The 27,000-nt window shown below is 42.9% G+C and overlaps 1 protein-coding gene across 1 annotated transcript in view; it reads left to right on the top strand.

Annotated features, from left to right (window-relative positions):
* The window catches only part of LOC311235659 (ras-specific guanine nucleotide-releasing factor 2-like), a gene marked incomplete at its 5' end in the record, with an annotated part of 229,087 nt that overhangs the window by 137,794 nt on the left and 64,293 nt on the right, over positions 1–27,000 (top strand). The window contains 2 exon segments of the mRNA XM_084323123.1: positions 1,824–2,302; positions 18,121–18,246. Of these exon segments, the coding sequence (XP_084179249.1) occupies positions 1,824–2,302; positions 18,121–18,246 (605 nt within the window).

Genomic DNA, 27,000 nt, shown 5'->3' with positions numbered 1-27,000 from the left:
GTTCACATGTCTCTCGGAGGTGTCCATGTGTACAGATCCTACAGGATACAGTATGGGTTGATGGCTCTAAGCACCTACAGTACTTGTTGAGGGAGTCTCAGAATCCTCTGTGGGAAATGATTTTTCTGTGTCTCCTCTCAAGACACTTCAGCTCTCATCCTCCACCTCTCTAGTCTATTTACGTAGGATGTTATCATCATCCCAATCCTCAGGGTCTGTCCCAGTACGTTCAGAACAGTCAGGTGAGAGATTGAGCTAAAGTTGGTTGCAGACCAGTCTTTTTTATTTTACTTCAGGAGATGAAACTGAGTAAAAAGTACAAAGTGTAGTGAATATAGTACTTACTACAAAGTGTAGTGAATATAGTACTTACTACAAAGTGTAGTGAATATAGTATAGTACTTACTACAAAGTGTAGTGAATATAGTACTTACTACAAAGTGTAGTGAATATAGTACTTACTACAAAGTGTAGTGAATATAGTACTTACTACAACATTTTGTGAATATAGTACTTACTACAAAGTGTAGTGAATATAGTACTTACTACAACATTTTGTGAATATAGTACTTACTACAACATTTTGTGAATATAGTACTTACTACAAAGTGTAGTGAATATAGTACTTACTACAGGCAGATAAGCTGACGTGAAGGTGTTAGTGATGTGTCACAACTGCTTCATGTTTGTGACATCATGCCACCGCCATTAGGCTGCGGCTACATTGATCCACCGCTGAACTAATATCATTTTAATTTAGTTTTTACTTTATTTTTATTGTTTTTCACAATAAGCAAACAAACACAAAGACATAACAAAAACACAATCCAGGGCTGCATTATTAGTGTCACATTACAAAAATATACATTTCACATGATGAATACTCAATTATCTAACTTTCCCAATAGTTATGGTGAATATTTTCAAAACTATACATCATCGTCGTAATTAACATAAACATTTCCCATTTTTCCCAGTACTTCATAAATGTGTCTTTCTGTAGTCTGAGAAAATAAGTATTTCCATTGTGTATACTTCACCTATAATGTCCATCCAATTTTCTTTTGTTGGAGGTTCTTGTTGATACCAGCGACGCGTGATCGCTTTCTTACTTGCTGCTGAAAATATGTTTATCAGATATCTCTCCCCTCCTACTAATTCCTCAGGTAAATTACCCAGGTACAAATAGGAGAAGGTCTTTGGTATCTTAAAACTCAATATATCCTGCATAGCGGAATGAACATCCTGCCAATAACGTTGAATACCTGGACAATTCCAATAGATATGAGAGTGGGTTGCCTCTAACTAATATCATTTTTTATTTGAACCTAGCGTAATCTTGCCTTTGCAGAAACAACAGCTCTGCGGATGACAATGTATGCGTTGATTCCAGAAGTCCATCCTCGAGGCTGAAGACGGCAACCCTGTCCAACAAACACAGATGCTACTCGTTGAGAATTTATAAAAAAAACGGCGCAGACAGACGGACACAAGGGATCAGTGTAACCACAGCCTGAGGCTTTTGGCGGATTCTTTTGGACGTCTCAAAATTGTAACCTCTAACTTGAGGCAGGGTGGTGTTCTTTCACTGGTGCACATGGCCCTCCTACTGGATGGTGGTGTGGTGTTTTATCTCTTTTCCCGCTTTGCTTATCTTTTTTCTTTTTTCATTGACCATAATTCACATGGTGGCCATTTTGCTCTCATGCCACAGTGGGAAAGGAATCCTAACCTGAGCGTGACATAAGAGCAAATTGGCCGCCGTGTGAATAATGGTCAACTCTCTGCCATTTGCTAACATTTTGCGTTCTGTTTCCTACCAGGTCCTTGGAGCTGTTCTTTGCCACCAGTCAGAACAACAGGAGCGGGGATCACACCAACGACAAATCCCCTCGTCTCTGCCGCAAGTTCTCCTCCCCTCCTCCCCTCTCCATCCACTCCCGCAGCTCCTCCCCGGTTCGAGCGCGGAAGCTCTCCCTCCACTCTCCCATCGCCGGCCGGGTGGGCGGCCTCGACCTGACCGGCCCCGCCGTCTCCAACTCTGACCAACACGACGCCTCCCAGTCCGCCGCTAGCAGTCCGACGTCTGCACCCCAGACCCCCACCCCGACCGCCACCTATCCCCCTCCTCCTCAATCCTCCACCTCGCCCCCTCCTCCTGACGGCTCCAAGCTCCCTCAGGACCAGGCGCCTCCTAGCCCCTCCTCCCCCGACCAGAGCCCCTCCTCCCCTGTCGCGGACGGGGAGGAGCCACCAAGGATCGACCCCTTCTGTGGCAAGCTGAGACGGAGCATCCGCCGAGGTGAGGCTTCCTGTCTAGGCAGGACACAAACACGCACACATTCACATTTACAAACCTCATCTTCCTCAGTGTTCACCCCATCGTTCCCAAACCTCTTGTTTTCCTCACTGCTCACCCCATCATTCCCAAACATCTCATCTTCCTCACTGCTCACCCCATCATTCCCAAACATCTCATCTTCCTCACTGCTCACCCCATCATTTACAAACCTCTTGTCTTCCTCACTGCTCACCCCATCATTCCCAAACATCTCATCTTCCTCACTGCTCATCCCATCATTCCCAAACCTCTCCTCTTCCCCACTGTCCTCTTCCTCACTGCTCATCACCCCATCATCCCCAAACCTCTCCTCTTCCCCACTGTCCTCTTCCTCACTGCTCATCACCCCATCATCCCCAAACCTCTCCTCTTCCTCACTGTCCTCTTCCTCACTGCTCATCACCCCATCATCCCCAAACCTCTCCTCTTCCTCACTGTCCTCTTCCTCACTGCTCATCACCCCATCATCCCCAAACCTCTCCTCTTCCTCACTGTCCTCTTCCTCACTGCTCATCACCCCATCATCCCCAAACCTCTCCTCTTCCTCACTGTCCTCTTCCTCACTGCTCACCCCTGCAGGACACAAACACGCACGCATTCACATATTTACATGTTGTCATTTAGCTGACGCTTTTATCCAAAGCCACTTACAAGTTCTGTAGGTCAGCAGGAAGGGTACAACTCTTTCAGCTGAGTAACCATTTTCATGCTACAGTCTTGATTGCATAGTATTAGGTAGTAATATAGGCAAGGTAGATTCCTTAGTAGCAAAGTGCATGATAGTAAAAGACAGTACGAAGGTTAGTATATATATTATATCATTTTTTTCATTTCCAATATTGATTGAAGAAGTGTGTTTTTAGTCAACAGTGGGAAATTGGTGAGGTTTCAACATGCAGATACACTGTGTGAACTAGAGGTGGGACGATACCAGTAACTCACAATGAATGAATGAATGAATGAAAACTTTATTTAACAGATTGCAGAATGGGTACAATACAGTACGGCTCAATACACACAATTGTTAAGGGGATGCAGACCAGAGAAAGACGTTTGTCTTGTTTACATCAGGGTCCCCCATTTTCAATTCATATTGACATTTATGACATACACAACATACATGACATTTATGGCATAGGGACATACAGGTATTTAGTACTGATACATTTGTGACATAAACGGTATTCAAATATACAGTACTGTTACCCATAGATCCTGACAGAGTATATACATATGATGGGGAGGGGACTGTACATTAGGAGGGGGTGGGTGGGTGGGAGAGAAATATACATATGGTGGGGAGGAGACTGTACATTTGGAGGGGGTGGGTGGGTGGGAGAGAAATATACATACGGCGGGGAGAGAATATATACATGCGGTGGGGAGGAGACTGTCTATTAGGAGGGGGTGGGGGGTTTGGACATTTACGGTGGCCAGTTTCGAATTGCAGCCTCCCGTAGGTGCTCTTTAAGAGCGGTTTTGAATGTGGGTAGGGATTCACGTTCCTTTACAGCTTTGGGTAGGGCGTTCCACATTGATGTGGCATAATTGCGAAACGTGTTTAGTCCCTTGTTTGAGCCGAATCTGGGTTTAACATGATTTGTTGAGCTTCCTCTGGTGTTGTGGTTGTGGTATTCACTAACCTTTGGGAAGTATTTTGACATGTACATTGGTACCTTAGTCGTATAGTGTATCTTGTAGACCAGACCAGGTCGTCTACTCTAAGCCATCCTAGGTTGTCAAAGTGGGCAGGGGTGAGGTGGGTTCTAGGGGTAAGGTCAAGTAGTAGTCTGACCAGTTTGTTTTGTGATGTTTGTAATCTTGTTTTTAGAGCCTTTGAGGTGCTTTGGTACCATGAGGTGCAAGCATAGTCGTAGTACCCTTGAATGAGTGCTCCTGCCAGAGTCTTCAGGGTATTCTTGTTTACCAGAGAGGAGATCCGGTACAAGAATCTAGTTCGTTGGTTGACTTTTTTTATTACATTGGATGCCATTTTGTCACAGGAAAGATTTGCCTCTAGGATGGAACCCAGGTTTGATTGATTGATTGATTGAAAAGTTTATTAACAGATTGCAGAATGGGTACAGTACAGTACAGCTCAATACATACAATTGTTAAGGGGATGCAGACCAGAGAAAGACTTTCGTCTTGTTTACATCAGGGTCCCCCATTTTCAATTCATCATAGTAGGTAGGTAATTTCATCTTTCCTTGTGACAATATTGTCACCCACTGTAACTGAGAAGCCGTCGGTCTTGCTGAGTTTGTTATTTGAACCGAACAGAATGGACTCTGTTTTGCCCATGTGTAATGATAGTTTGTTATCAGCGAGCCATATGCAGATTTTGCCTAGTTCCGAGCTGAGGGTTTTTTCAACCTGCAACTTGTTCTTGTCAGAGACCAGCAGGGCTGAGTCGTCCGCAAACAGGAACAAGTTGGAGTCACAAGCTGACGACATGTCATTTGCATAAATTAGGAACAGTAGCGGTCCTAGTATGCTTCCTTGTGGAACACCACAGCTCACTGTGAGGGGGGGGGGGGTAGAGTACCGTTTACCTCCACCATCTGTTCCCTCCCCTCCAGGTAGGATTGCATCCAGCTCACTGATAAACTATCAAAACCAATTGCTTTTAGCTTGTCAATCAGAATGGAGTGATTGACAGTGTCGAAGGCCTTTTGTAGGTCCAGCATGACCATGCCGCAGTATTTGCCCGCGTCCACCTCTTGTTTAATGAGGTCGTTCAAATAGAGAAGGCATGTGTCAGTGGAGTGGGATGTTCTGAAGCCAGATTGGAATGCGTAGATAAGATTTTTTTCCGCCAGGTACTTTTCGACCTGTTCGTAGACTATTTTCCTTTGGGACATGTCCCTGTTTTATGGAGAGGTTTATTATGTGTGTGATGACTGGGGTGATGGCGGCTGCTGAGTCTCTGAGGAATTTGTAGGGGATGTTGTCATGGCCAGTTGCCTTGTTAGGTTGGAGGGCGCTCAGTTTTTTGAGTACCTCATCGGTTGTTACCATTTCTAGTTTGAAGTCGTCTTTGCGGACCCCTAGGTTTTTGTAGTATGCTACTATGTGTTCTACCCCATAATGCCCTGAGTGGGAGGGTAGTTTGTTTACCAGTGTTGTGGCTATGTTTGTGAAGAAGATGTTTAAGTAATTGGCTACATCCAGCTTGTCTGTGATGAGCGTGTTGTCCGTCTTTATGTTTGAGAATCTGGTTTTGAGTTTTTTACTGCAGCCTAGTTGATTATTGAGTAATTTCCAAAGTTCACGTGGTTTGTTTTTGTTTTCCTCAGTTTTGTCAATGATGAAAATTCTTTTTGCGGTTTTGATCATGGTGTTTACGTCATTTCTTAGTCTGTTTTTTTGAATTTTTTGTTCAACCACGTGGGCTTGGAGTTCACTGTTTGAGCTTTTGGAAAGCTTTGTCTGACTTTTATGAAGTTCCGAGCATTTTTTGTCTCTGGTTTTCATAGCGGCCAGTATTTCAGTGTGCATCCATGGCTCAGAGCGATTTTTAACCCTGGTGGTTCTTAGGGGTGCCATGTTGTTGAGTATTTGTGAATTTGGTTTTGAATCCAAGCCATGTTTCTTCAACCTGAGTTCATCTGACCAGTCCATGCTCTCCAGTTCTTGGTTAAAGGCCTCTCTAGAGTAGGTTTTGAGGTCTCTAGATGTGACTGTTTTGTGACAGCCGGCCTTCTGTTTTAGCTTTTTGCGGGTACAGAAAATCATATAATGATCACTTAACCCGCATGCTATCACCCCTGCTATCACGATACGCTTGGCCCTCGATAACGATAGTATCACGATACATGATATCTGCCATAATCAATGTATTGCAAGACATTTTATCCACAGGAATTATGTATTTATTCACAGAATTGAGCATATCAGATTATTTAGTGTGCATCACAAACTGGCCAATTGTACAACAAATTGCATAGTGCCTCTTTAACACACACTGACCACAGCTTGATAATTATTAACTATTAATTATGTCCCCAATGGAAAACGTTGTTACCATCTGCAATAACAATATATGTACATCATCTGTTTTATCTAATAAGATATTGTTTTCAAGCAGTTCACCTCATTCCAATAATTTGTATTGCCGTAATTGTCAAGGATTGTCAAGCTTTTTTTGTCTTCTTTTTTCTAATTTTATTTTATATCAATACTTGTATGTATCAATCACTGTATTGATATGATATTGGTACGTAAAATCTTGCGATATATTGCTATATCGATTCCCCCCCCCACCTCTAGTATCAATAGCACACACAGATAGGGAACATACTTCCATCCACTGCACCGTACTGTAGCTCTAGGTCTAGGATATGCATTTTTACCACGGATCAAACCACTAACCTTGACAGTGTTACAGACAGGGCCGCCTCAGGGGGTGTGCGAGCAGTGCGGTCTCGCGGGAAGGGGGGCCTCGCACAAAAAAAAAAAAATTATAAAAAAAAATAAAAATTATTTATTATTATTATTATTATTATTATTATTTTATTTTTTATTTTTTGCGAGGCCCCCCTTCCCGCGAGGCCCTTTTTCATCACAGACCTAAAATCTAGTTTTGCTTATATACTTATATATTTCACATTAGACATCTTGTGCTAACTTGTTCCTGGCTCTGCGGCTCTGCAGCAGACATACTATTGGTTTCAACGAAGGGAGGGGTTACATGTGTACAGTCGGCCGGCGTGCGTCAGCTGCGTCTGACTATTTCACGCGTGCAGCATTGGAGGTTATGCCAGCCAAGACGAAGAGGACGGTCGTTCGGCAGATGGACTGAAGATGAAAGTTGTTGCATGTTAGAAAGTTCAGTCAGGCTAGCCATGTCGGCTTAGCTAAAGGCAGGGACAGCTAGTTAGCTTTAGCTACGTTATAATATCGAGTGCTAACGTGTGGTTCAGTCGGGATAGCCATGTCGGCTAGTAGCTTAGCTAAAGGCTAACTAGCGTTAGCTAACCTAGAGAGAGCGCGTGCAGCATTGTTATGCCAAGATGAAGAGGACGGTCGTTCGGCAGATGAACTTCGTCAACTCCACGCGGTTGTCTCCATCCTCTTGGACGTTTGGTGAGTTTTTAATGCACTCTATTCTATTCCCGCCGTGGAGATATCTCTCTCCCTCTCTCTCTCGGGCCGGCTAGCTATCGTGGCTAACGTTATGTTGGCTAACGTTATGTGGAGCCAGCGGGCCGGCTAGCTATCGTAGCTGACGTTCTGTTGGACCAGCGGGCCGGCTAGCTATCGTAGCTAACCTTATGTTGAGCTAGCGGGCCGGCTAGCTATCGTAGCTAATGTTATGTTGAGCTAGCGGGCCGGCTAACTATCGTAGCCAACGTTATGTTGAGCTAGCGGGCCGGCTAGCTGTCGTAGACATTATGTTGAGCCAAGCGGGCCGGCTAGCTATCGTAGCTAACATTATATTAAGCCAAGCGGGCCGGCTAGCTGTCGTAGCTAACGTTATATTGAGCCAAGCGGGCCGGCTAGCTGTCGTAGCTAACGTTATATTGAGCCAAGTGGGCCGGCTAGCTGTCGTAGCTAACGTTCTGTCGAGCTAGCGTCAGTACCTGGCCACTCTATTTGCAGTTAGCCTCTTTAGCTGATGTTGGCCGTTGGCTCCTTGCTACTTTGTTTTCTCTGGTATAGACCCTCTTCTCTTTGGATTTAAGTGTTGATCTTTGTCCTTTTGGATCTATGTATATTCATGTTGCCTTTGTGAAGTTATCTTTTCCTTCTGTTTTGTTCTTCCATTAAAAGCTGAATATCCTTTAGGGGCTCATCTTAGCTGTCTTGCTTATCTCTCTCTCTCTCTCTGTCTGGACCACAGACCCATCTCTCTCTCTCTCTCTCTCTGTCTGGACCACAGACTCATCTCTCTCTCTCTGGACCACAGACTCTCTCTGTCTGGATCATCACAGACTCTCTCTCTCTCTCTCTCTCTCTCTCTCTCTCTCTCTCTCTCTCTCTCTCTCTCTCTCTCTCTCTCTCTCTCTCTCTCTCTCTCTCTCTCTCTCTCTCTCTCTCTGAGCATTGCATTGCTTATAGTTGTCAATTGTGTCGGTCAGTTCATTGCAATTTTTCCTTCAGTCACATTTAGTTTTATCCTGCACCTGGCCTAAAACAGCATTTCTCCCAGGCGGCCCTGGTTACAGACACACTCTTACCCACTGAACTGTGTGAATATCAGTCAAACTTTATCATCAAACCTGGTGAATAGAGCATCATTAGTTATTTCTTGTCATGTGCAGCTGAATAACATGAACCACTGGCTGCAGTCGCAGATAGCAAACCGACATAGAAACAAAACAATGTTGGATCAGTGTTCAAGCGTCAATGTACAGTAAACGACATTGAATCATTGTTGAAATGTTGGTGACATTTTGCTAGCAACATTGACTCAATGTTGATTGAATGTCGATTAAAAATTTAAAAAAATCAACACTTTGAATGCCACGAAGTTTCGCCAGAGGTAGCGCTTCAATGCCACCATCGGCGCCAATGTTACGCTTAATATCGCCTAATCTATGTTTTAAATTATGGCTATGTGTCTAATCTGCCCGTCGCTTATCAAAGAATCCTTTTCCAGTCAGTGCTGTCAAGGCAGATTGGTTTTTTATCGCTTCATTTCCATTTGAGATCATTTTGAAAAGCACCCGTTTTGAGGTAAAAAACAGTTCATTCTAGACCATTCTATGATAATCGTCTTTTACTGGAATATTCCAGAACGTTGATATTTGTCGGCCTATTTATGAATCGTTTTCAAATAAACGCTAGATGATCAATATTATACGTGCACGCAAGCACATTCGAGCCGCGCACAGATAATCGCCGTGTTCATTTCCTCTTGGACTTTTACAGTGAAACCGAAAGAGCCCATTTCACAAAACAGCCTATATCTTCATCAAAATTAGTCTGATTATCCTAACACTGATAACATAGATTCCTTACCTGACATCAGATGGTATCCAACTGGTATTTTCCAATTCCTGATCACCATTCGAAAAAATCGATAAGTGTATGGGTCCAACGTGTGTACAGTAGCACACATGATTCCGCGGGTCTCAGAGGCTCCAGAATGAACTGTGATAACCCCGGCTGCATCAGTGGACTGGAAAATGTGGAGTACAGGATTTTTTCCCCCATCCATTTTCATTGAGTCCATTCCAAAATCCCTTATGTCATCTGGGAGACGATAGGGGGCGCTTTTTTCCACATCTGATCGCCGGCGGCGCTCGGGTATACTAGGGTAGGCTCGCGTGATGCAATATGATTTCAGATCGCAAAAAAGAAAGAAAAAAAAAATCTGGAAATCTCGTGAGTGGCTTTCAACATAACTATCGGAAACCCGAGATATCTCATGAGTGGCAGTGAAAGTGTTAACCATGATGTATTTCAACATTGAATCAATGTCACTTTGCATGTCACATGTATGATTGTACAGCAGGAAACTACCCTGTGGTGGCAAGTAGCTCAGTGCCACATTATGTAGGGAGGTCAGGGGGAATCAGGCCGCACTACTGATTGCTGAACATATTGTGATAGACTGAGTAATCGGGGCTGGGCGATTAATCTGCCAATATCTGGCATTTAGATCATCTACATCGGCCAGTGATAGTGCCCATGTGGCCAACGGGCGCTTCCCCTTTTGTCAATTCCAGAAAATAAATGTTTAAATATTTATTTTCTATTCATTTAATTAATGAATGAATTTAGTTTACTACATTTGTCGAAATAGTATAGTATAGTGCAGATATACTAGAATAAAATAGTTCTGAGTGAATAGTATATTATTGTGCTAAATAAATGTTAATAATAATGTTAATAGAGTAAATAATTTCAGCAATTGTGTGTCTCATTTGTTATTATTAAATAGTTGTATTTTATCAGAAGCAATCTTTTTTTAATTTGCTGTGAACATTCATGACCCCCACCATGCACAAAAAAATGCTCCAGCAGCTCCTCACACATAGCAGATCTCCCATAAGCCCCTGTGAAGTCTGCGATATTGGATTTCCCGGCATTTAGAATTGGACCAAAACAACTAGAACGTATGACTGTCGGGTACAATTTAAAGGAACAACTTTTTGGGAAATGTGCTTATTTGCCATCTACCCTGGAGTTAGACAAGCAGATACATACCCTTTTCTTCTCTGTGTATGCATTAGATTAGGCTTAGGGAACAGCCGCACCGTTAGCCTAGCTTAGCGTCATTCACTGGAAGTAGGTGTGCCAGTGTAGCCTAGTTCCATACCGTCACGAAATACACTCCAAATACAAATCCAAAACTTTCCTGTAAACATGTTGTGACCTGTGTATTTACTACGTGCACGCGGCCACGTGCACGCGGTACTGACCAAAACACTATCAGTGATGACATTTTTTTTTTATTATTATTATTATAATTGTTTTATATATTTGTATTTCTTTTTATACAGTACACAAAACAAGACAAACACAATACAGTAACAATAACAATAACAAGACCTCACAATACCACGATAATAATAACAACAATGACATTAGCAATAACAAAAATAATAAACACAGAACATAACATAAAAAATATACTTATACTATTACAGACACCACAATAGACACCACAAAAGTCAATTCCTGATGACACTTATTTCAACAAAAAAATACAAAAGGTCAAAGGGTGTCATTGAGCATCGCAGACGTTTCAGGGATGTATCCTGCTGTGTAGTCGTCGGGTGTGGTGGGTTCTACAGTAGTGGGCCATGAAAACACCTCCAGGGTTGTACAGCAGCATGTAGCCAAGCTTCACATCTGCTGTGATGCAGTAGCACGAGGTTGCTGGCTTCGTTAGCTGGGTTCTGTCGTTAGCATGTCGTTAGTGTGCCAGAGTGTGAGGCGTCCCCTGGAACAGGACTATAAGAGCAGCGTCTTGACGGGACACACCCTGTTATTTCCCATGTCTAGGATCCTTTGTTTGCGTCTTCTTCAATCGGCTTCCGTTCCCATTTCAAGCGTTTGGGTCTTCTAATAGTGGTGTGAACAGACTGCAACAGAGAATGCAGAAGTAGCGTTGGGGCATTTTAGAGCAAGTAAAGCAATGACAGGCTGTAGTTAGACCCTCATTAGTCTGTGGGCTGTGCGTGCGTGTGTGTGTCTGTGTGTGTCTGTGTGTGTGTGTGTGTGTGTGTGTGTGTGTGTGTGTGTGTGTGTGTGTGTGTGTGTGTGTGTGTGTGTGTGTGCGTGTGCGTGCGTGCGTGCGTGCGTGTGTGTGTGTGTGCGTGCGTGCGTGTGTGTGTGTGCGTGCGCATGTGTGTGCATGCTCTCTTGTGTACATTTTGTGTGTGACAGATGCTATTCTCTTGCTAGGAGAAAAGGGGCCATTAGCTCTGATACTAATAAACCGTTCTTTCCTCATGTCTGTTCTCTCTCTCTCTCTCTCTCTCTCTCTGTCTCTGTCTCTGTCTCTCTCTCTCTCTCTATCTCTCTCTCTCTCTCTCTCTCTCTCTCTCTCTCTCTCTCTCTCTCTCTCTCTCTCTCTCTCTCACACTCTAGCTTTCTCACTCTACTCACTCTTTCTCACTCTTTTATCACTAGCGTTCTCTCTCTCACTAACTCTCTCTCTCACTTACTCTCTCGATCTCTCTCACTAGCTCTCTCTCTCACTAGCTCTCTCATTAGCTCTCTCTATCTCCCTATCTCACTAGCTCTCTCTCTCTAGCTCTCTGTGTGTGTGTGTGTGTGTGTGTGTGTGTGTGTGTGTGTGTGTGTGTGTGTGTGTGTGTGTGTGTGTGTGTGTGTGTGTGTGTGTGTGTGTGTGTGTGTGTGTGTGTGTGTGTGTGTGTGTGTGTGTGTGTGTGTGTGTGTGTGTGTGTGTGTGTGTGTGTCTGTGTGTGTGTGCCTCCTCAGTCAGTGTTTCACAGTGTGTGCTTACCGCTGGTCCAAACACCTAACAGTGTTTATTATTAAGAGTCAGATAGTGCTAACAGTGTTTATTATTAAGAGTCAGATAGTGCTAACAGTGTTTATTATTAAGAGTCAGACAGTCCTAACAGTGTTTATTATTAAGAGTCAGATAGTCCTAACAACAGTGTTTATTATTAAGAGTCAGATAGTGCTAATAGTGTTTATTATTAAGAGTCAGATAGTGCTAACAGTGTTTATTATTAAGAGTCAGATAGTCCTAACAGTGTTTATTATTAAGAGTCAGATAGTCCTAACAGTGTTTATTATTAAGAGTCAGATAGTGCTAACAGTGTTTATTATTAAGAGTCAGATAGTCCTAACAGTGTTTATTATTAAGAGTCAGACAGTCCAGGCGGTTAGGTGGCCGAGCGGAGATTGCGTTCGTCACCAACCCCGGAGCTGTGAGCTGGATTCGCCTGTTCGAATCCAGCTCACAGCTCCGGGGTTGTCACCAGCTTGGCTGGCCGTCCGCACCAATACAATTGGCTGTATTAGAGGGTGGGAGAAGCTGGCTGGGTGGGTCCGGGTCGTTGTAAACAGCGACTCCTACAGTTCGGTCGGGGCGCCTGCTAAGCGCGGATAGGACCTGAGGGGGATAGTGTGGTCCTCCCACACGATACGCCCTCTCAGTGAGAATCCGCGCTGCCAGGTGAAAAGAAGCGGTGATTGGCTGGACGTGTGTCGGAGGAAGCACGTGGTAGCCTCCACTCTCCCAGATGATCTGACTGTGGGGGGTAAGTGCGCAGCGACCAGGAAGGGATTGGGAATTGGCATACGACTAACATTGGGATGGGAGAAAATCGGAGGAAAATGGAGGGGGAAAAAAGATCAATAAAAAAAAAGAGTCAGACAGTCCTAACAGTGTTTATTATTAAGAGTCAGATAGTCCTAACAACAGTGTTTATTATTAAGAGTCAGATAGTCCTAACAACAGTGTTTATTATTAAGAGTCAGATAGTCCTAACAGTGTTTATTATTAAGAGTCAGATAGTCCTAACAGTGTTTATTATTAAGAGTCAGACAGTCCTAACAGTGTTTATTATTAAGAGTCAGATAGTCCTAACAGTGTTTATTATTAAGAGTCAGATAGTCCTAACAGTGTTTATTATTAAGAGTCAGATAGTCCTAACAGTGTTTATTATTAAGAGTCAGATAGTGCTAACAGTGTTTATTATTAAGAGTCAGATAGTGCTAACAGTGTTTATTATTAAGAGTCAGATAGTCCTAACAGTGTTTATTATTAAGAGTCAGATAGTCCTAACAGTGTTTATTATTAAGAGTCAGATAGTCCTAACAGTGTTTATTATTAAGAGTCAGATAGTCCTAACAGTGTTTATTATTAAGAGTCAGATAGTGCTAACAACAGTGTTTATTATTAAGAGTCAGATAGTCCTAACAGTGTTTATTATTAAGAGTCAGATAGTCCTAACAGTGTTTATTATTAAGAGTCAGATAGTCCTAACAGTGTTTATTATTAAGAGTCAGATAGTCCTAACAGTGTTTATTATTAAGAGTCAGATAGTCCTAACAGTGTTTATTATTAAGAGTCAGATAGTGCTAACAACAGTGTTTATTATTAAGAGTCAGATAGTGCTGACAACAGTGTTTATTATTAAGAGTCAGATAGTCCTAACAGTGTTTATTATTAAGAGTCAGATAGTCCTAACAGTGTTTATTATTAAGAGTCAGATAGTCCTAACAGTGTTTATTATTAAGAGTCAGATAGTGCTAACAACAGTGTTTATTATTAAGAGTCAGATAGTCCTAACAGTGTTTATTATTAAGAGTCAGATAGTGCTAACAACAGTGTTTATTATTAAGAGTCAGATAGTCCTAACAGTGTTTATTATTAAGAGTCAGATAGTGCTAACAACAGTGTTTATTATTAAGAGTCAGATAGTCCTAACAGTGTTTATTATTAAGAGTCAGATAGTCCTAACAGTGTTTATTATTAAGAGTCAGATAGTCCTAACAGTGTTTATTATTAAGAGTCAGATAGTGCTAACAACAGTGTTTATTATTAAGAGTCAGATAGTGCTAACAACAGTGTTTATTATTAAGAGTCAGATAGTGCTAACAGTGTTTATTATTAAGAGTCAGATAGTCCTAACAGTGTTTATTATTAAGAGTCAGATAGTCCTAACAGTGTTTATTATTAAGAGTCAGATAGTCCTAACAGTGTTTATTATTAAGAGTCAGATAGTCCTAACAGTGTTTATTATTAAGAGTCAGATAGTCCTAACAGTGTTTATTATTAAGAGTCAGATAGTCCTAACAGTGTTTATTATTAAGAGTCAGATAGTGCTAACAGTGTTTATTATTAAGAGTCAGATAGTGCTAACAGTGTTTATTATTAAGAGTCAGATAGTCCTAACAGTGTTTATTATTAAGAGTCAGATAGTCCTAACAGTGTTTATTATTAAGAGTCAGATAGTCCTAACAGTGTTTATTATTAAGAGTCAGATAGTCCTAACAGTGTTTATTATTAAGAGTCAGATAGTCCTAACAGTGTTTATTATTAAGAGTCAGATAGTCCTAACAGTGTTTATTATTAAGAGTCAGATAGTGCTAACAACAGTGTTTATTATTAAGAGTCAGATAGTGCTAACAACAGTGTTTATTATTAAGAGTCAGATAGTCCTAACAGTGTTTATTATTAAGAGTCAGATAGTGCTAACAACAGTGTTTATTATTAAGAGTCAGATAGTGCTAACAATCACCAGCCGTTAGCTCTCTCCAGCAATTGGCAGCAGTCCGGGTCCACGGTTGTGGAGCCTGATGGCTAATTGGCACAAAAGGCTGGCCAAGGCGGTTTGTGGTGTGTCGTGGGGGGGGGGGGGGGGGGGAGTCTATGGCTAAGCGTGCTCCTCATCCTGGCTAGCTCCTCATAGAGGGGGTGGGAGGGGTTTTCCAGTATAGCATCCAGCTTTTTCCTCGTCCTCCTCTCGGCCACCACCTCTTGTTTGTCCACTACAGAGCTGGCCTTCCTCACCAGCTTGTTCAGTTTGTTAGTGTCTCTTGAGTTGATGTTACCCCCCAGCATACAACGGTGAAGAAGAGATCCCCCACATGATAATCCAAACAGACCAGTCGGTGAAAGGGAGATATTAGGAGTCTCCTAAACGGGACACTACATCTACCAGTGGAGGGGTCGACACTAAGGCCTCGAAAGCACTACAGGTCATGTTCACTTCCCTGAAAAAAAAAGTCCAACACATTGTTTTCCGGTTCTCTCTCTCTCTCTCTCTCTCTCTCTCTCTCTCTCTCTCTCTCTCTCTCTCTCTCTCTCTCTCTCTCTCTCTCTCTCTCTCTCTCTCTCTCTCTCTCTCTCTCTCTCTCTCTCTCTCTCTCTCTCTCTCTCTCTCTCTCTCTCTCATGCTATAACAGGCTCGGCAATGGAAGTACGTTCTGTCTGTCAACAGAGTTGTGCTGTACCTCATCATTTATAGGTTTTGTTCATGTGTTCCACTGAGTTTAGACAGGTTTATAATGTCACTGGGCTTCAGTCCCAACTGGAGCACAGGTATAGAAAGCTTTTCTAGTGCTGAAGCTATTGTGATAGAAATGTAACATTAGGCTAAACCGTACCCAACTCGGTGACAACGTCATACCGTTGCTCCATGGAGTAAATCCAGACACAGCCATGGGTATGTGAAAGGCGCTATATAAATTCAAGACATTATTATTATTATTACAGCGATATGTTGGTGGATGATTGGACAGCTGGTGCATGCTTGTGTGTCAGAGATGGTGAGAGAGAGAGGGTGAGAGAGAGAGAGACAGAGAGAGCACTCTGAGCAGAGTGCAAGGACGTTGGAGTGTTCATGGACTGGACAGATATATCTCGTGTTCTGTGAATAGCGAATAGGGCCCTATTCCCCGTACCTGGTTCAACTAAGTCGATCAAGATGTCATTATCCAGATTCAGTTAACCCGATGTTTGAAGCCGGGATTTTCCTGTTCCTCGAAGGTGGATTCAGTCTCGTTAACTCAAACCAGACTTGAGACCCAGGATAAGTGCGCACGGCCGCTCCAGTTGAAAAGCCAGCACGTATCGATAGCAGAGATCCTGATTCTCTAGCGGCATTGATTGATTAATTGATTTAAAACTTTATTAACATATTGCAGTACGGCTCAATCGTCTCGCCGACAAGTTAAATGCGTTATCTATAGGCTAATTTTAAGTCCCTCATTACCTCAATCAATCAGATTATATTTCTTTAAACTTGCCTGCTGGATTGAATAATCAAATGAGATCTTGCTAGCGAAAATAATTAGTTAAACTGTTATACAGAATAACGATACGGCTCTCTTACCCATTGATTGATGTATGGTCGATCTTTTACTTATCTCCACTGTGGTGTAACGGGTTCTTCTTTTGACTTTCACGCAGACGACCGGGGTTCGAAACCTAGTCTTTTCCTTCTTTTTGCGATGTAGGAATAATTCAATTTGGTGCACGTTGAGAGCTATATAAAGAATGACATCCTCAATGCATGTAGATTTATAATATTTTAACTTAAAACTAGGCTACTTTGGCGTATAATCATTAATATTATATTCCAAAAAATTATATTGGAAACACGGGGTTTCGAACACCGGTCGCCGGGTTGCCAGGATTGAGCACTACCGCTGCGCCACTGTGCCAGATGGGATAATTTCATTGTTTATACATTAATGAACGAGAGACCCGTGTTTAGAATATTCTTTATTTTGAATGAAGTTTTATCTCTTTATGCTCATTCATTAATGTGACGTCAACGGCTCATTCAATTTCTCAAATCCGTCAAACAGCGCATCTCATCAGACATCTTAATCCCAGTTACAATTAAAATAACCACATAATGTGTACATCGCACAGAGCGAGCGCCACGGTATATATAACGTGCATTATTTAGGACAAAGTGAATTTAGTATCAGCATTTTGGGTCTATTTTACATTTCAAAAGCCCCCTCTGGAAGAATGGAGCACAAAAACGTAATTCAGAATGGTATAAAGCAGATCCTAGACTGTGGGAATAATTTCAGGAAAGAGCTGTCACTTCTTTGCGGGGGCGTGGCTGTGCTTCATCCGGCTAACTTGAACTTAACCCTGCTCTCGACCAGGCTCAAACTTTTGGATCTGTTGTCATGGTGATTTGGACAATCCAGGTACGGGGAACGGGAAAGTCCGGCTTAAGTCAGACTTCACCGAAAGTTATCCGGCTAACTCAGTTATCCAGGTACGGGGAACGGGGCCCAGGTTGTTTCCCAGTCTCTAAAAACACGGAAAAAACTGGGGCGGAAAACCCTGAAAGAAAGATAAAATGGCAACCATTAGTGTCAATTAGGGATGTTCGATATTGGCTTTTTTACCGATACCGATATACCGATATTGTCCAACTCTTAATTTCCGATACCGATATCAACCGATACCGATATATGCAGGGTTCCCCCCCCCCCCCAAAAACGGAATAATTTCAGGTAATTAACATTACATAGTATGCATACTTTTGACAATAAAAAAAATCTGAATGTGTTCTTACTGGCTTGCCTGGGTAAATAAAGGTTAAATAAATAAATAAATATATATAAATAAATAAAAATTAAAAATTCTTTTTTTGAAAACCGATACAGATCATTTCCGATATCACATTTTAATGCCAATATCGGTAGGCCAATAATATCGGACATCCCTAGTGTCAATGGCTACGTCGGCCAAAGGGGAACCCCCCCCCCACCAGGCCAAGAGACATATTGGGCTCACTAGGCTTCAGGCGGGGGCCACTCCGCCACAAATACACACATACTGTATGTTGTAATGTATATCTCTTCCTATTTAGCTGTTCTTGAGTCGGTGTCGTTGGAGAAAATCATCCCCGAGTCTCCTCAGAGCAGTGATCCAGGTGACCTGTCACCATGTCGATCCCCCTCCACCCCCCGACACCTGCGCTACAGACAGCCTGGAGGTACAGTAGGACTGTTTGTTTGTTTGTTTTTTCATTTCTTTTATATTATTAAGTTTTAGCAGATACACGCTTCGTAAATATCATTCACAGAGCCAATCACAGATATGCAGCTACTCGGGAATAGTAGGCTATATGAAGCTGATTGGCGTGTGTGAAGAAGAAGAAGTCTCTATTTGTCATGCAGATTTTCATTTTTTTTAACACACACACATGCTGATTGATTGATTGATTGAAAACTTTATGAACAAATTGCAGAATGGGCACAATACAGTACAGCTCAATACTAACAACTGCTAAGAGGATGAAGACCAGACAAATATTTTCGTCTTGTTTACATAAGGGTCCTCCATTTTCAATTCATCAGGACATTTATGACATACAAGACATACAAATATATGGTACTATGTAAGAAAAAGAGATCATAAAAAAATATACATCCGAAGGGGAAGAAAGTTAGGGGTGGGCAATATGACGATATTAAATAAATATCGGGTACAGTTCATTAACACATTGGGTGCCATGCATTATGCCCATCTTTACCACCCTCTGCCAGCGCTGTAACCCTATGGAGTGGCTCACCTTCTTTGCAGGGCTATAACTTTTTAAATATTATAGCTAGGGATGTCCGATATTATCGGCCGACCGATATTATCGGCCGATATCGGCAGTAAAATGTGATATCGGAAAATATCGGTATCGGTAAAAAAATAAAAATAAAAAATAACAATTTTTTTTTTTTTTTTTTTTTAACCTTTATTTACCCAGGCAAGCAAGTAAGAACCAATTCTTATTTTATTTATTGTCAAAAGTATGCATGTTGGTTTAATTCAACAACAAGAGATATGTAATGTTAATTTTTACTTTTTTAATTATCATATTTTGCACAGATAATGCTTACATTTAGAAAGCCTTTTGAATGCATCCAGTGAAATTATTAGTTACCTGAAATTATTCCGTTTTTTTGGGGTGAAACCCTGCATATATCGGTATCGGTTGATATCGGTATCGGTATCGGTATCGAAATTAAGAGTTGGACAATATCGGAATATCGGTATCGGTAAAAAAGCCAATATCGAGCATCCCTAATTATAGCTATATCGACATTATTATGGCCCATTCAACATCGGGTATCTATCGTTCAGGATGTTTTGGGGACGTTATATTTTTCCATTCATACATTGTCGTGTTAGTACCGTCGAGAATATAAGCATGTTTTTAGACTGTATACCAGTAATTCCTAGAATGCGCGCTATAGGCCCTGATGCGTATTATACATTATCGATTGCCGTTTCGTCCCTATACACGCTATATTAAAAATTTCAAATGCATATGATCGCTATACATTATGCTCCATCATGCGTGAATGAAAGGGGGGGGGGGTCATTTATGATTCCTTGATTGTCAGTAACGGCTTTCTTTAGTAAGACACCATACGTTGATCGGACAGATTGCAATGAAATACATGGACAATCGAGCTGGAAATAACGTTAGGTTCCTCTTACCTGTGCCCGATGAGACTGGAGGAAAAAGATTCCAATTATTTGACGTCGATCTGCTAGATCCATTTTCCATTTGTATGACGCAATAAACGCAGAAAGTATATTGATTCTTTTTTTTTAAACTTTATTTTTTAGCGTTTATCGCTTTTCTGGTCATGCATGACCGACAGATACAGGGTGAAACGGGATATAGAGCAGGGGAAGACATTCTGGCAAATGACGGCGGGTCCGGGAATCGAACTCGGAGTCCACCAGATCCGTGACGCAGCACGGTTTTCCCCGACGCAGAAATAGCGCCGAGATATGCGGTGAGCTACTGGAGCTCCCCCAAGTATATTGATTCTTGCGTCCCGAAAGCAATCCAATGCACTCGAGGTTTGTATATTGAGGCGGAGCCTTTTCCCCGATGCACTGAGCGCCACTTCCGGTTTAGAGTGGAGTGTAACTCGCCCGAAATCCACCAGGCGGCCGTATTGAGGCGTTGCAATATCAGACAGGGTCCAGCTGGCTCCCGGAGGCTTCCTGGATGAATTATGGATGCCAATAGCGAATAAAATAAATAACGATCATAACAACGAGTTTACTTGAGTTACTTGAGTTTACTCGTTGTTGGCACTCAACGCATGGCGGCCAATAACGAGTATACTAGTATAATTGGGATTTTGACATTTACCGGGGCCAGTTTCTAATTGCAGCCACCCGTAGGTGCTCTTTGAGAGTGGTTTTGAAGGGGGGTAGGAATTCACATTCCTTCACGGTTGTGGGTAGGGTGTTCCACATTATTGTGGCATAATTGTGAACGTGTATAGTCCCTTGTTTGAGCCGAATCTGGGTTGAACGTGATTTGTGGAACTCCCTCTGGTGTTGTGGTCGTGGTATTCACTGACCTTTGGGAAGTATTTCGACAGGTACATGTAGAGCTGCCGCGATTACCGCATTACCGCGGTATCGCTGTTACATCACGGCCACCGCAGAGTAGGCTGAATACCGCGTCACCGCTGTTTTTTATAATAATAATAATAAATTACCCTCCTCTCGTTGGGCTTGCGGCTCTGCAGATATACCCTACTCATCTATCGAGGTTCCAAGCGACCCTATTGGGTACCAGAAAAGTCACGTGAAACATTGCAGACCACTGATTGGTCAGAAGAGAGACGCGTCACACGTTGTAGCGTCATGCAGTGTGTTACCACCAATCGGCAAGCGCGTATTAGGTTTTTACTTCCTGAATGTCAGATCATCACAACACGGCTAATAACGTTAGCTTTAACTCTCCGCCGGAGTGGACTACATCGCTCCTAAGGAGTACTAAACGAGACATAATGATTTTACTGTCTGCAACGAATGTTATAATAAAAGCCCTTCGTTCTATACACTTGTCTGATTGAAAACTTTATTAACAGACCGCAGAATGGGACAACTCAGCACGCTCTGAGCAAAGAAAGGAACTGAGATATGAATAGAGTATTGCTTGCCTTGCTATTGTCCGGTAAATACGCTGATGTTATTGAACGTATAACTATATAATGTTAATGCCACAAAACGAATGCCTTTATTATAAAGTAGTAACTTTATAGTAATAATAATAAGAAAGGGTCGGGGGGGGGGTTAGGGGTAACCGCAACACAGAGTGAACGGCGCACGACCAGAGGGAAAAAATTCGAATCCGTGTTTCACTTTCAATAACTAATGCGTGCTTGCCGAATCCCAAACAATATTCATGCTGCAAAGTCATCCTCTAAAAATAGACATTTAGACTAGAGGCAGGCTATATGCTATAAAGAGTAGACTACTACTAAAAAAAAAATGCATTCAAACTTTTTTTTTTAATTTTTTGTGTGATAACCGTGGCGGTAGGAAATATTTTGCAAATTTGTGCGGTAAGGAAATAATCAATACCGCGGCAGCTCTACGTACATGTGTATCTTAGTGGTGTAGTGTATCTTGTAGACCAGGCCCATTGCAAGTTGCTGTACTCTATCATCTACTCTAAGCCATCCTAGATTGTCAAAATGGGCAGGGGTGAGGTGGGATCCACAGGAACATACACAGACACATGCACCAAGTGCGCCCGGGGACCAATCCAAGTGCTCCTGTCCGTCTTCGCCAGGGACACAACAGCGTTAGCGAACTGTTGCGCATGTTTTTCCATTGGGTTTATCTTATCGGGAGGGGAAACCCTTGCGAGCACGGGGAGAACATGCAAACTCCACACAGAAAGGCCCGGGAGATACCCCACCTGGGTACCTGGCAACACGGCAACCTGGTCCCCAAGCGGGAATCGAACCCAGGACCTTCTAGCTGTGAGGTGACAGTGTTAACCACTACACCACCATGCCACTAGAGGGATACAGTGTTAACCACTACACCACCATGCCACTAGAGGGAGACAGTGTTAACCACTACACCACCATGCCACTAGAGGGAGACAGTGTTAACCACTACACCACCATGCCACTAGAGGGAGACAGTGTTAACCACTACACCACCGTGCCACTAGAGGGAGACAGTGTTAACCACTACACCACCGTGCCACTAGAGGGAGACAGTGTTAACCACTACACCACCATGCCACTAGAGGGAGACAGTGTTAACCACTACACCACCGTGCCACTAGAGGGAGACAGTGTTAACCACTACACCACCATGCCACTAGAGGGAGACAGTGTTAACCACTACACCACCATGCCACTAGAGGGAGACAGTGTTAACCACTACACCACCATGCCACTAGAGGGAGACAGTGTTAACCACTACACCACCGTGCCACTAGAGGGAGTGACAGGGCGTGGCTAGGTGGTAACATCCAGGTGTTAGTCCTGGGGAGTGACAGGGCGTGGCTAGGTGGTAACATCCAGGTGTTAGTCCTGGGGAGTGACAGGGCGTGGCTAGGTGGTAACTCCAGGTGTTAGTCCTGGGGAGTGACAGGGCGTGGCTAGGTGGTAACTCCAGGTGTTAGTCCTGGGGAGTGACAGGGTGTGGCTAGGTGGTAACTCCAGGTGTTAGTCCTGGGGAGTGACAGGGCGTGGCTAGGTGGTAACTCCAGGTGTTAGTCCTGGGGAGTGACAGGGCGTGGTGGTAACTCCAGGTGTTAGTCCTGGGGAGTGACAGGGCGTGGCTTGGTGGTAACTCCAGGTGTTAGTCCTGGGGAGTGACAGGGCGTGGCTAGGTGGTAACATCCAGGTGTTAGTCCTGGGGAGTGACAGGGCGTGGCTAGGTGGTAACATCCAGGTGTTAGTCCTGGGGAGTGACAGGGCGTGGCTAGGTGGTAACATCCAGGTGTTAGTCCTGGGGAGTGACAGGGTGTGGCTAGGTGGTAACATCCAGGTGTTAGTCCTGGGGAGTGACAGGGCGTGGCTAGGTGGTAACATCCAGGTGTTAGTCCTGGGGAGTGACAGGGCGTGGCTTGGTGGTAACTCCAGGTGTTAGTCCTGGGGAGTGACAGGGCGTGGCTAGGTGGTAACATCCAGGTGTTAGTCCTGGGGAGTGACAGGGCGTGGCTTGGTGGTAACTCCAGGTGTTAGTCCTGGGGAGTGACAGGGCGTGGCTTGGTGGTAACTCCAGGTGTTAGTCCTGGGGAGTGACAGGGCGTGGCTAGGTGGTAACATCCAGGTGTTAGTCCTGGGGAGTGACAGGGCGTGGCTTGGTGGTAACTCCAGGTGTTAGTCCTGGGGAGTGACAGGGCGTGGCTTGGTGGTAACTCCAGGTGTTAGTCCTGGGGAGTGACAGGGCGTGGCTAGGTGGTAACTCCAGGTGTTAGTCCTGGGGAGTGACAGGGCGTGGCTAGGTGGTAACATCCAGGTGTTAGTCCTGGGGAGTGACAGGGCATGGTGGTAACTCCAGGTGTTAGTCCTGGGGAGTGACAGGGCGTGGCTAGGTGGTAACTCCAGGTGTTAGTCCTGGGGAGTGACAGGGCGTGGCTAGGTGGTAACTCCAGGTGTTAGTCCTGGGGAGTGACAGGGCGTGGCTAGGTGGTAACATCCAGGTGTTAGTCCTGGGGAGTGACAGGGCGTGGCTTGGTGGTAACTCCAGGTGTTAGTCCTGGGGAGTGACAGGGCGTGGCTTGGTGGTAACTCCAGGTGTTAGTCCTGGGGAGTGACAGGGCGTGGCTAGGTGGTAACATCCAGGTGTTAGTCCTGGGGAGTGACAGGGCGTGGTGGTAACTCCAGGTGTTAGTCCTGGGGAGTGACAGGGCGTGGCTTGGTGGTAACTCCAGGTGTTAGTCCTGGGGAGTGACAGGGCGTGGCTAGGTGGTAACTCCAGGTGTTAGTCCTGGGGAGTGACAGGGCGTGGTGGTAACTCCAGGTGTTAGTCCTGGGGAGTGACAGGGCGTGGCTTGGTGGTAACTCCAGGTGTTAGTCCTGGGACATGAGCTGGGGGGGTGAAGGAGTTGGGGGGGGGGGGTGTTACAGAATACTCACATGTAGAGTTGGGTACTGTTCACATTTGAACCAATACCATTACCAGATCCTGGAATTCGGTACGTAACTCTCTCTGTAATAACAAAAATTTACAAAGTTAATGCAAAAATATACTTAAACTAAACTAAGTGATACAATGTAGAAGGCAGACAGATGGACAGATACCCTAAAATACCCCAAAGTATACCCCAAAGTACCAGAAAATACCCCAAAACACCCCAAAATACCCTAAAATACCCCAAAGTATACCCCAAAATACCAGAAAATACCCCAAAATACCCCAAAATACCCCAAAATACTCAAAAGTATACCCCAAAGTACCAGAAAATACCAGAAAATACCCCAAAATACCCTAAAATACCCCAAAGTATACCCCAAAATACCAGAAAATACCAGAAAATACCCCAAAATACCCCAAAATACCCTAACATACCCCAAAGTATACCCCAAAGTACCAGAAAATACCCCAAAATACCCCAAAGTATACCCCAAAATACCAGAAAATACCCCAAAATACCCCAAAGTACCAGAAAATACCCCAAAATACCCCAAAGTATACCCCAAAATACCAGAAAATACCCCAAAATACCCCAAAGTACCCCAAAGTACCCCAAAGTATCCCCCCAAATACCCCAAAGTACCCCAAAATACCCCAAAGTATACCCCAAAATACCCCAAAGTACCCCAAAATACCCCAAAGTACCCCAAAGTATACCCCAAAATACCCCACAGTACCCCAAAATACCCCAAAGTACCGCAACATATCCCAAAATGAAAAACAAAAATAGTTGTAATAGTGTGTAATAGTGTAATAGTGTAATAGTGTAATAGTGTGTAATAGTGTAATAGTGTAATAGTGTGTAATAGTGTAATAGTGTGTAATAGTGTAATAGTGTAATAGTGTGTAATAGTGTAATTTTGTGTAATAGTGTGTAATAGTGTAATAGTGTGCTAGTGTAATAGTGTAATAGTGTGTAATAGTGTAATAGTGTGTAATAGTGTAATAGTGTAATTTTGTGTAATAGTGTGTAATAGTGTAATAGTGTAATAGTGTGTAATAGTGTAATAATGTGTAATAGTGTAATAGTGTGATAGTGTGTAATAGTGTGTAATAGTGTAATAGTGTGTAATAGTGTAATAGTGTAATAGTGTAATAGTGTGTAATAGTGTAATAGTGTGTAATAGTGTAATAGTGTGTAATAGTGTAATAGTGTGCTAGTGTAATAGTGTAATAGTGTGTAATAGTGTGCTAGTGTAATAGTGTGCTAGTGTGTAATAGTGTGTAATAGTGTAATAGTGTGCTAGTGTGTAATAGTGTAATAGTGTGTAATAGTGTAATAGTGTGTAATAGTGTAATTTTGTGTAATAGTGTAATAGTGTAATAGTGTGAAATAGTGTAATAGTGTAATAGTGTGATAGTGTGTAATAGTGTGTAATAGTGTAATAGTGTAATAGTGTGTAATAGTGTAATAGTGTGTAATAGTGTAATAGTGTAATAGTGTGTAATAGTGTAATAGTGTGCTAGTGTAATAGTGTGTAATAGTGTAATAGTGTGTAATAGTGTAATAGTGTGTAATAGTGTAATAGTGTGCTAGTGTAATAGTGTGTAATAGTGTAATAGTGTAATAGTCAGTGGTGCAGTCGTGGTCACACCCGGTTACACGCCGTGTTACCAGATCACTGAGGCAGAAGTACGCGCGATCGCGCACGGATGTGTACTCGCATGTACGCGCACACAAAAATGCGCTGTATCCATTCGTTGTGACTAAGCACCCGGCCACCGTTTTACATAACAAAAAGCGCAGGTAGACTAAGTGTCTGGGTGTTGGCTATCTGAATGCATCTCCCCCTTCATTCTGTGTGACACAGGCAGTGGAGGTGAATACTAATGTGGCTCGGAATTCGTGATGGGGGTCTACCTGCTTATGATATTGAATCAAGCGTCTGTGCTGCGCGCCAGCTTTCCACGCGCACATTCACACAAATAGAGAGCAAGAAGAGCTTGTATGATAGAAAGATTGCACTTGCGTATATGCGCTTGTGTGTGTGTGTGTGTGTGCGTGTGTGCGTGCGTGTGTGTGTGTGTGTATAAATCAGTTCTGTGCGCATGCACGTACCCGCGCGCGCGCGCGTGCACGTGGCGTGGCGTGTTACCAGTTCCCATATTACGACTGCACCACTGGTAATAGTGTGCTAGTGTGTAATAGTGTAATAGTGTGTAATAGTGAAATAGTGTTCTAGTGTAATAGTGTAATAGTGTGTAATAGTGTAATAGTGTGTAATAGTGTGTAATAGTGTAATAGTGTAATAGTGTGTAATAGTGTAATAGTGTGCTAGTGTAATAGTGTGTAATAGTGTGCTAGTGTAATAGTGTAATAGTGTAATAGTGTGCTAGTGTGTAATAGTGTAATAGTGTGTAATAGTGAAATAGTGTTCTAGTGTAATAGTGTAATAGTGTGTAATAGTGTAATAGTGTGATAGTGTGTAATAGTGTAATAGTGTAATAGTGTGTAATAGTGTAATAGTGTGTAATAGTGTAATAGTGTGTAATAGTGTGCTAGTGTAATAGTGTAATAGTGTGCTAGTGTGTAATAGTGTAATAGTGTGTAATAGTGTAATAGTGTGTAATAGTGTAATAGTGTGCTAGTGTGTAATAGTGTAATAGTGTGTAATAGTGTAATAGTGTAATAGTGTGTAATAGTGTAATAGTGTGTAATAGTGTAATAGTGTGTAATAGTGTAATAGTGTAATAGTGTGTAATAGTGTAATAGTGTGTACTAGTGTAATAATGTGTACTAGTGTAATAATGTGTAATCGTGTAATAGTGTGCTAGT

This window comes from Notolepis coatsorum, assembly GCF_963971535.1.
Source record: "Notolepis coatsorum genome assembly, chromosome: 10".
Taxonomy (NCBI): domain Eukaryota; kingdom Metazoa; phylum Chordata; class Actinopteri; order Aulopiformes; family Paralepididae; genus Notolepis; species Notolepis coatsorum.
The sequence above is the reverse complement of the archived record's forward strand: the minus strand, read 5'-3'. Positions and strand labels throughout refer to the sequence as shown.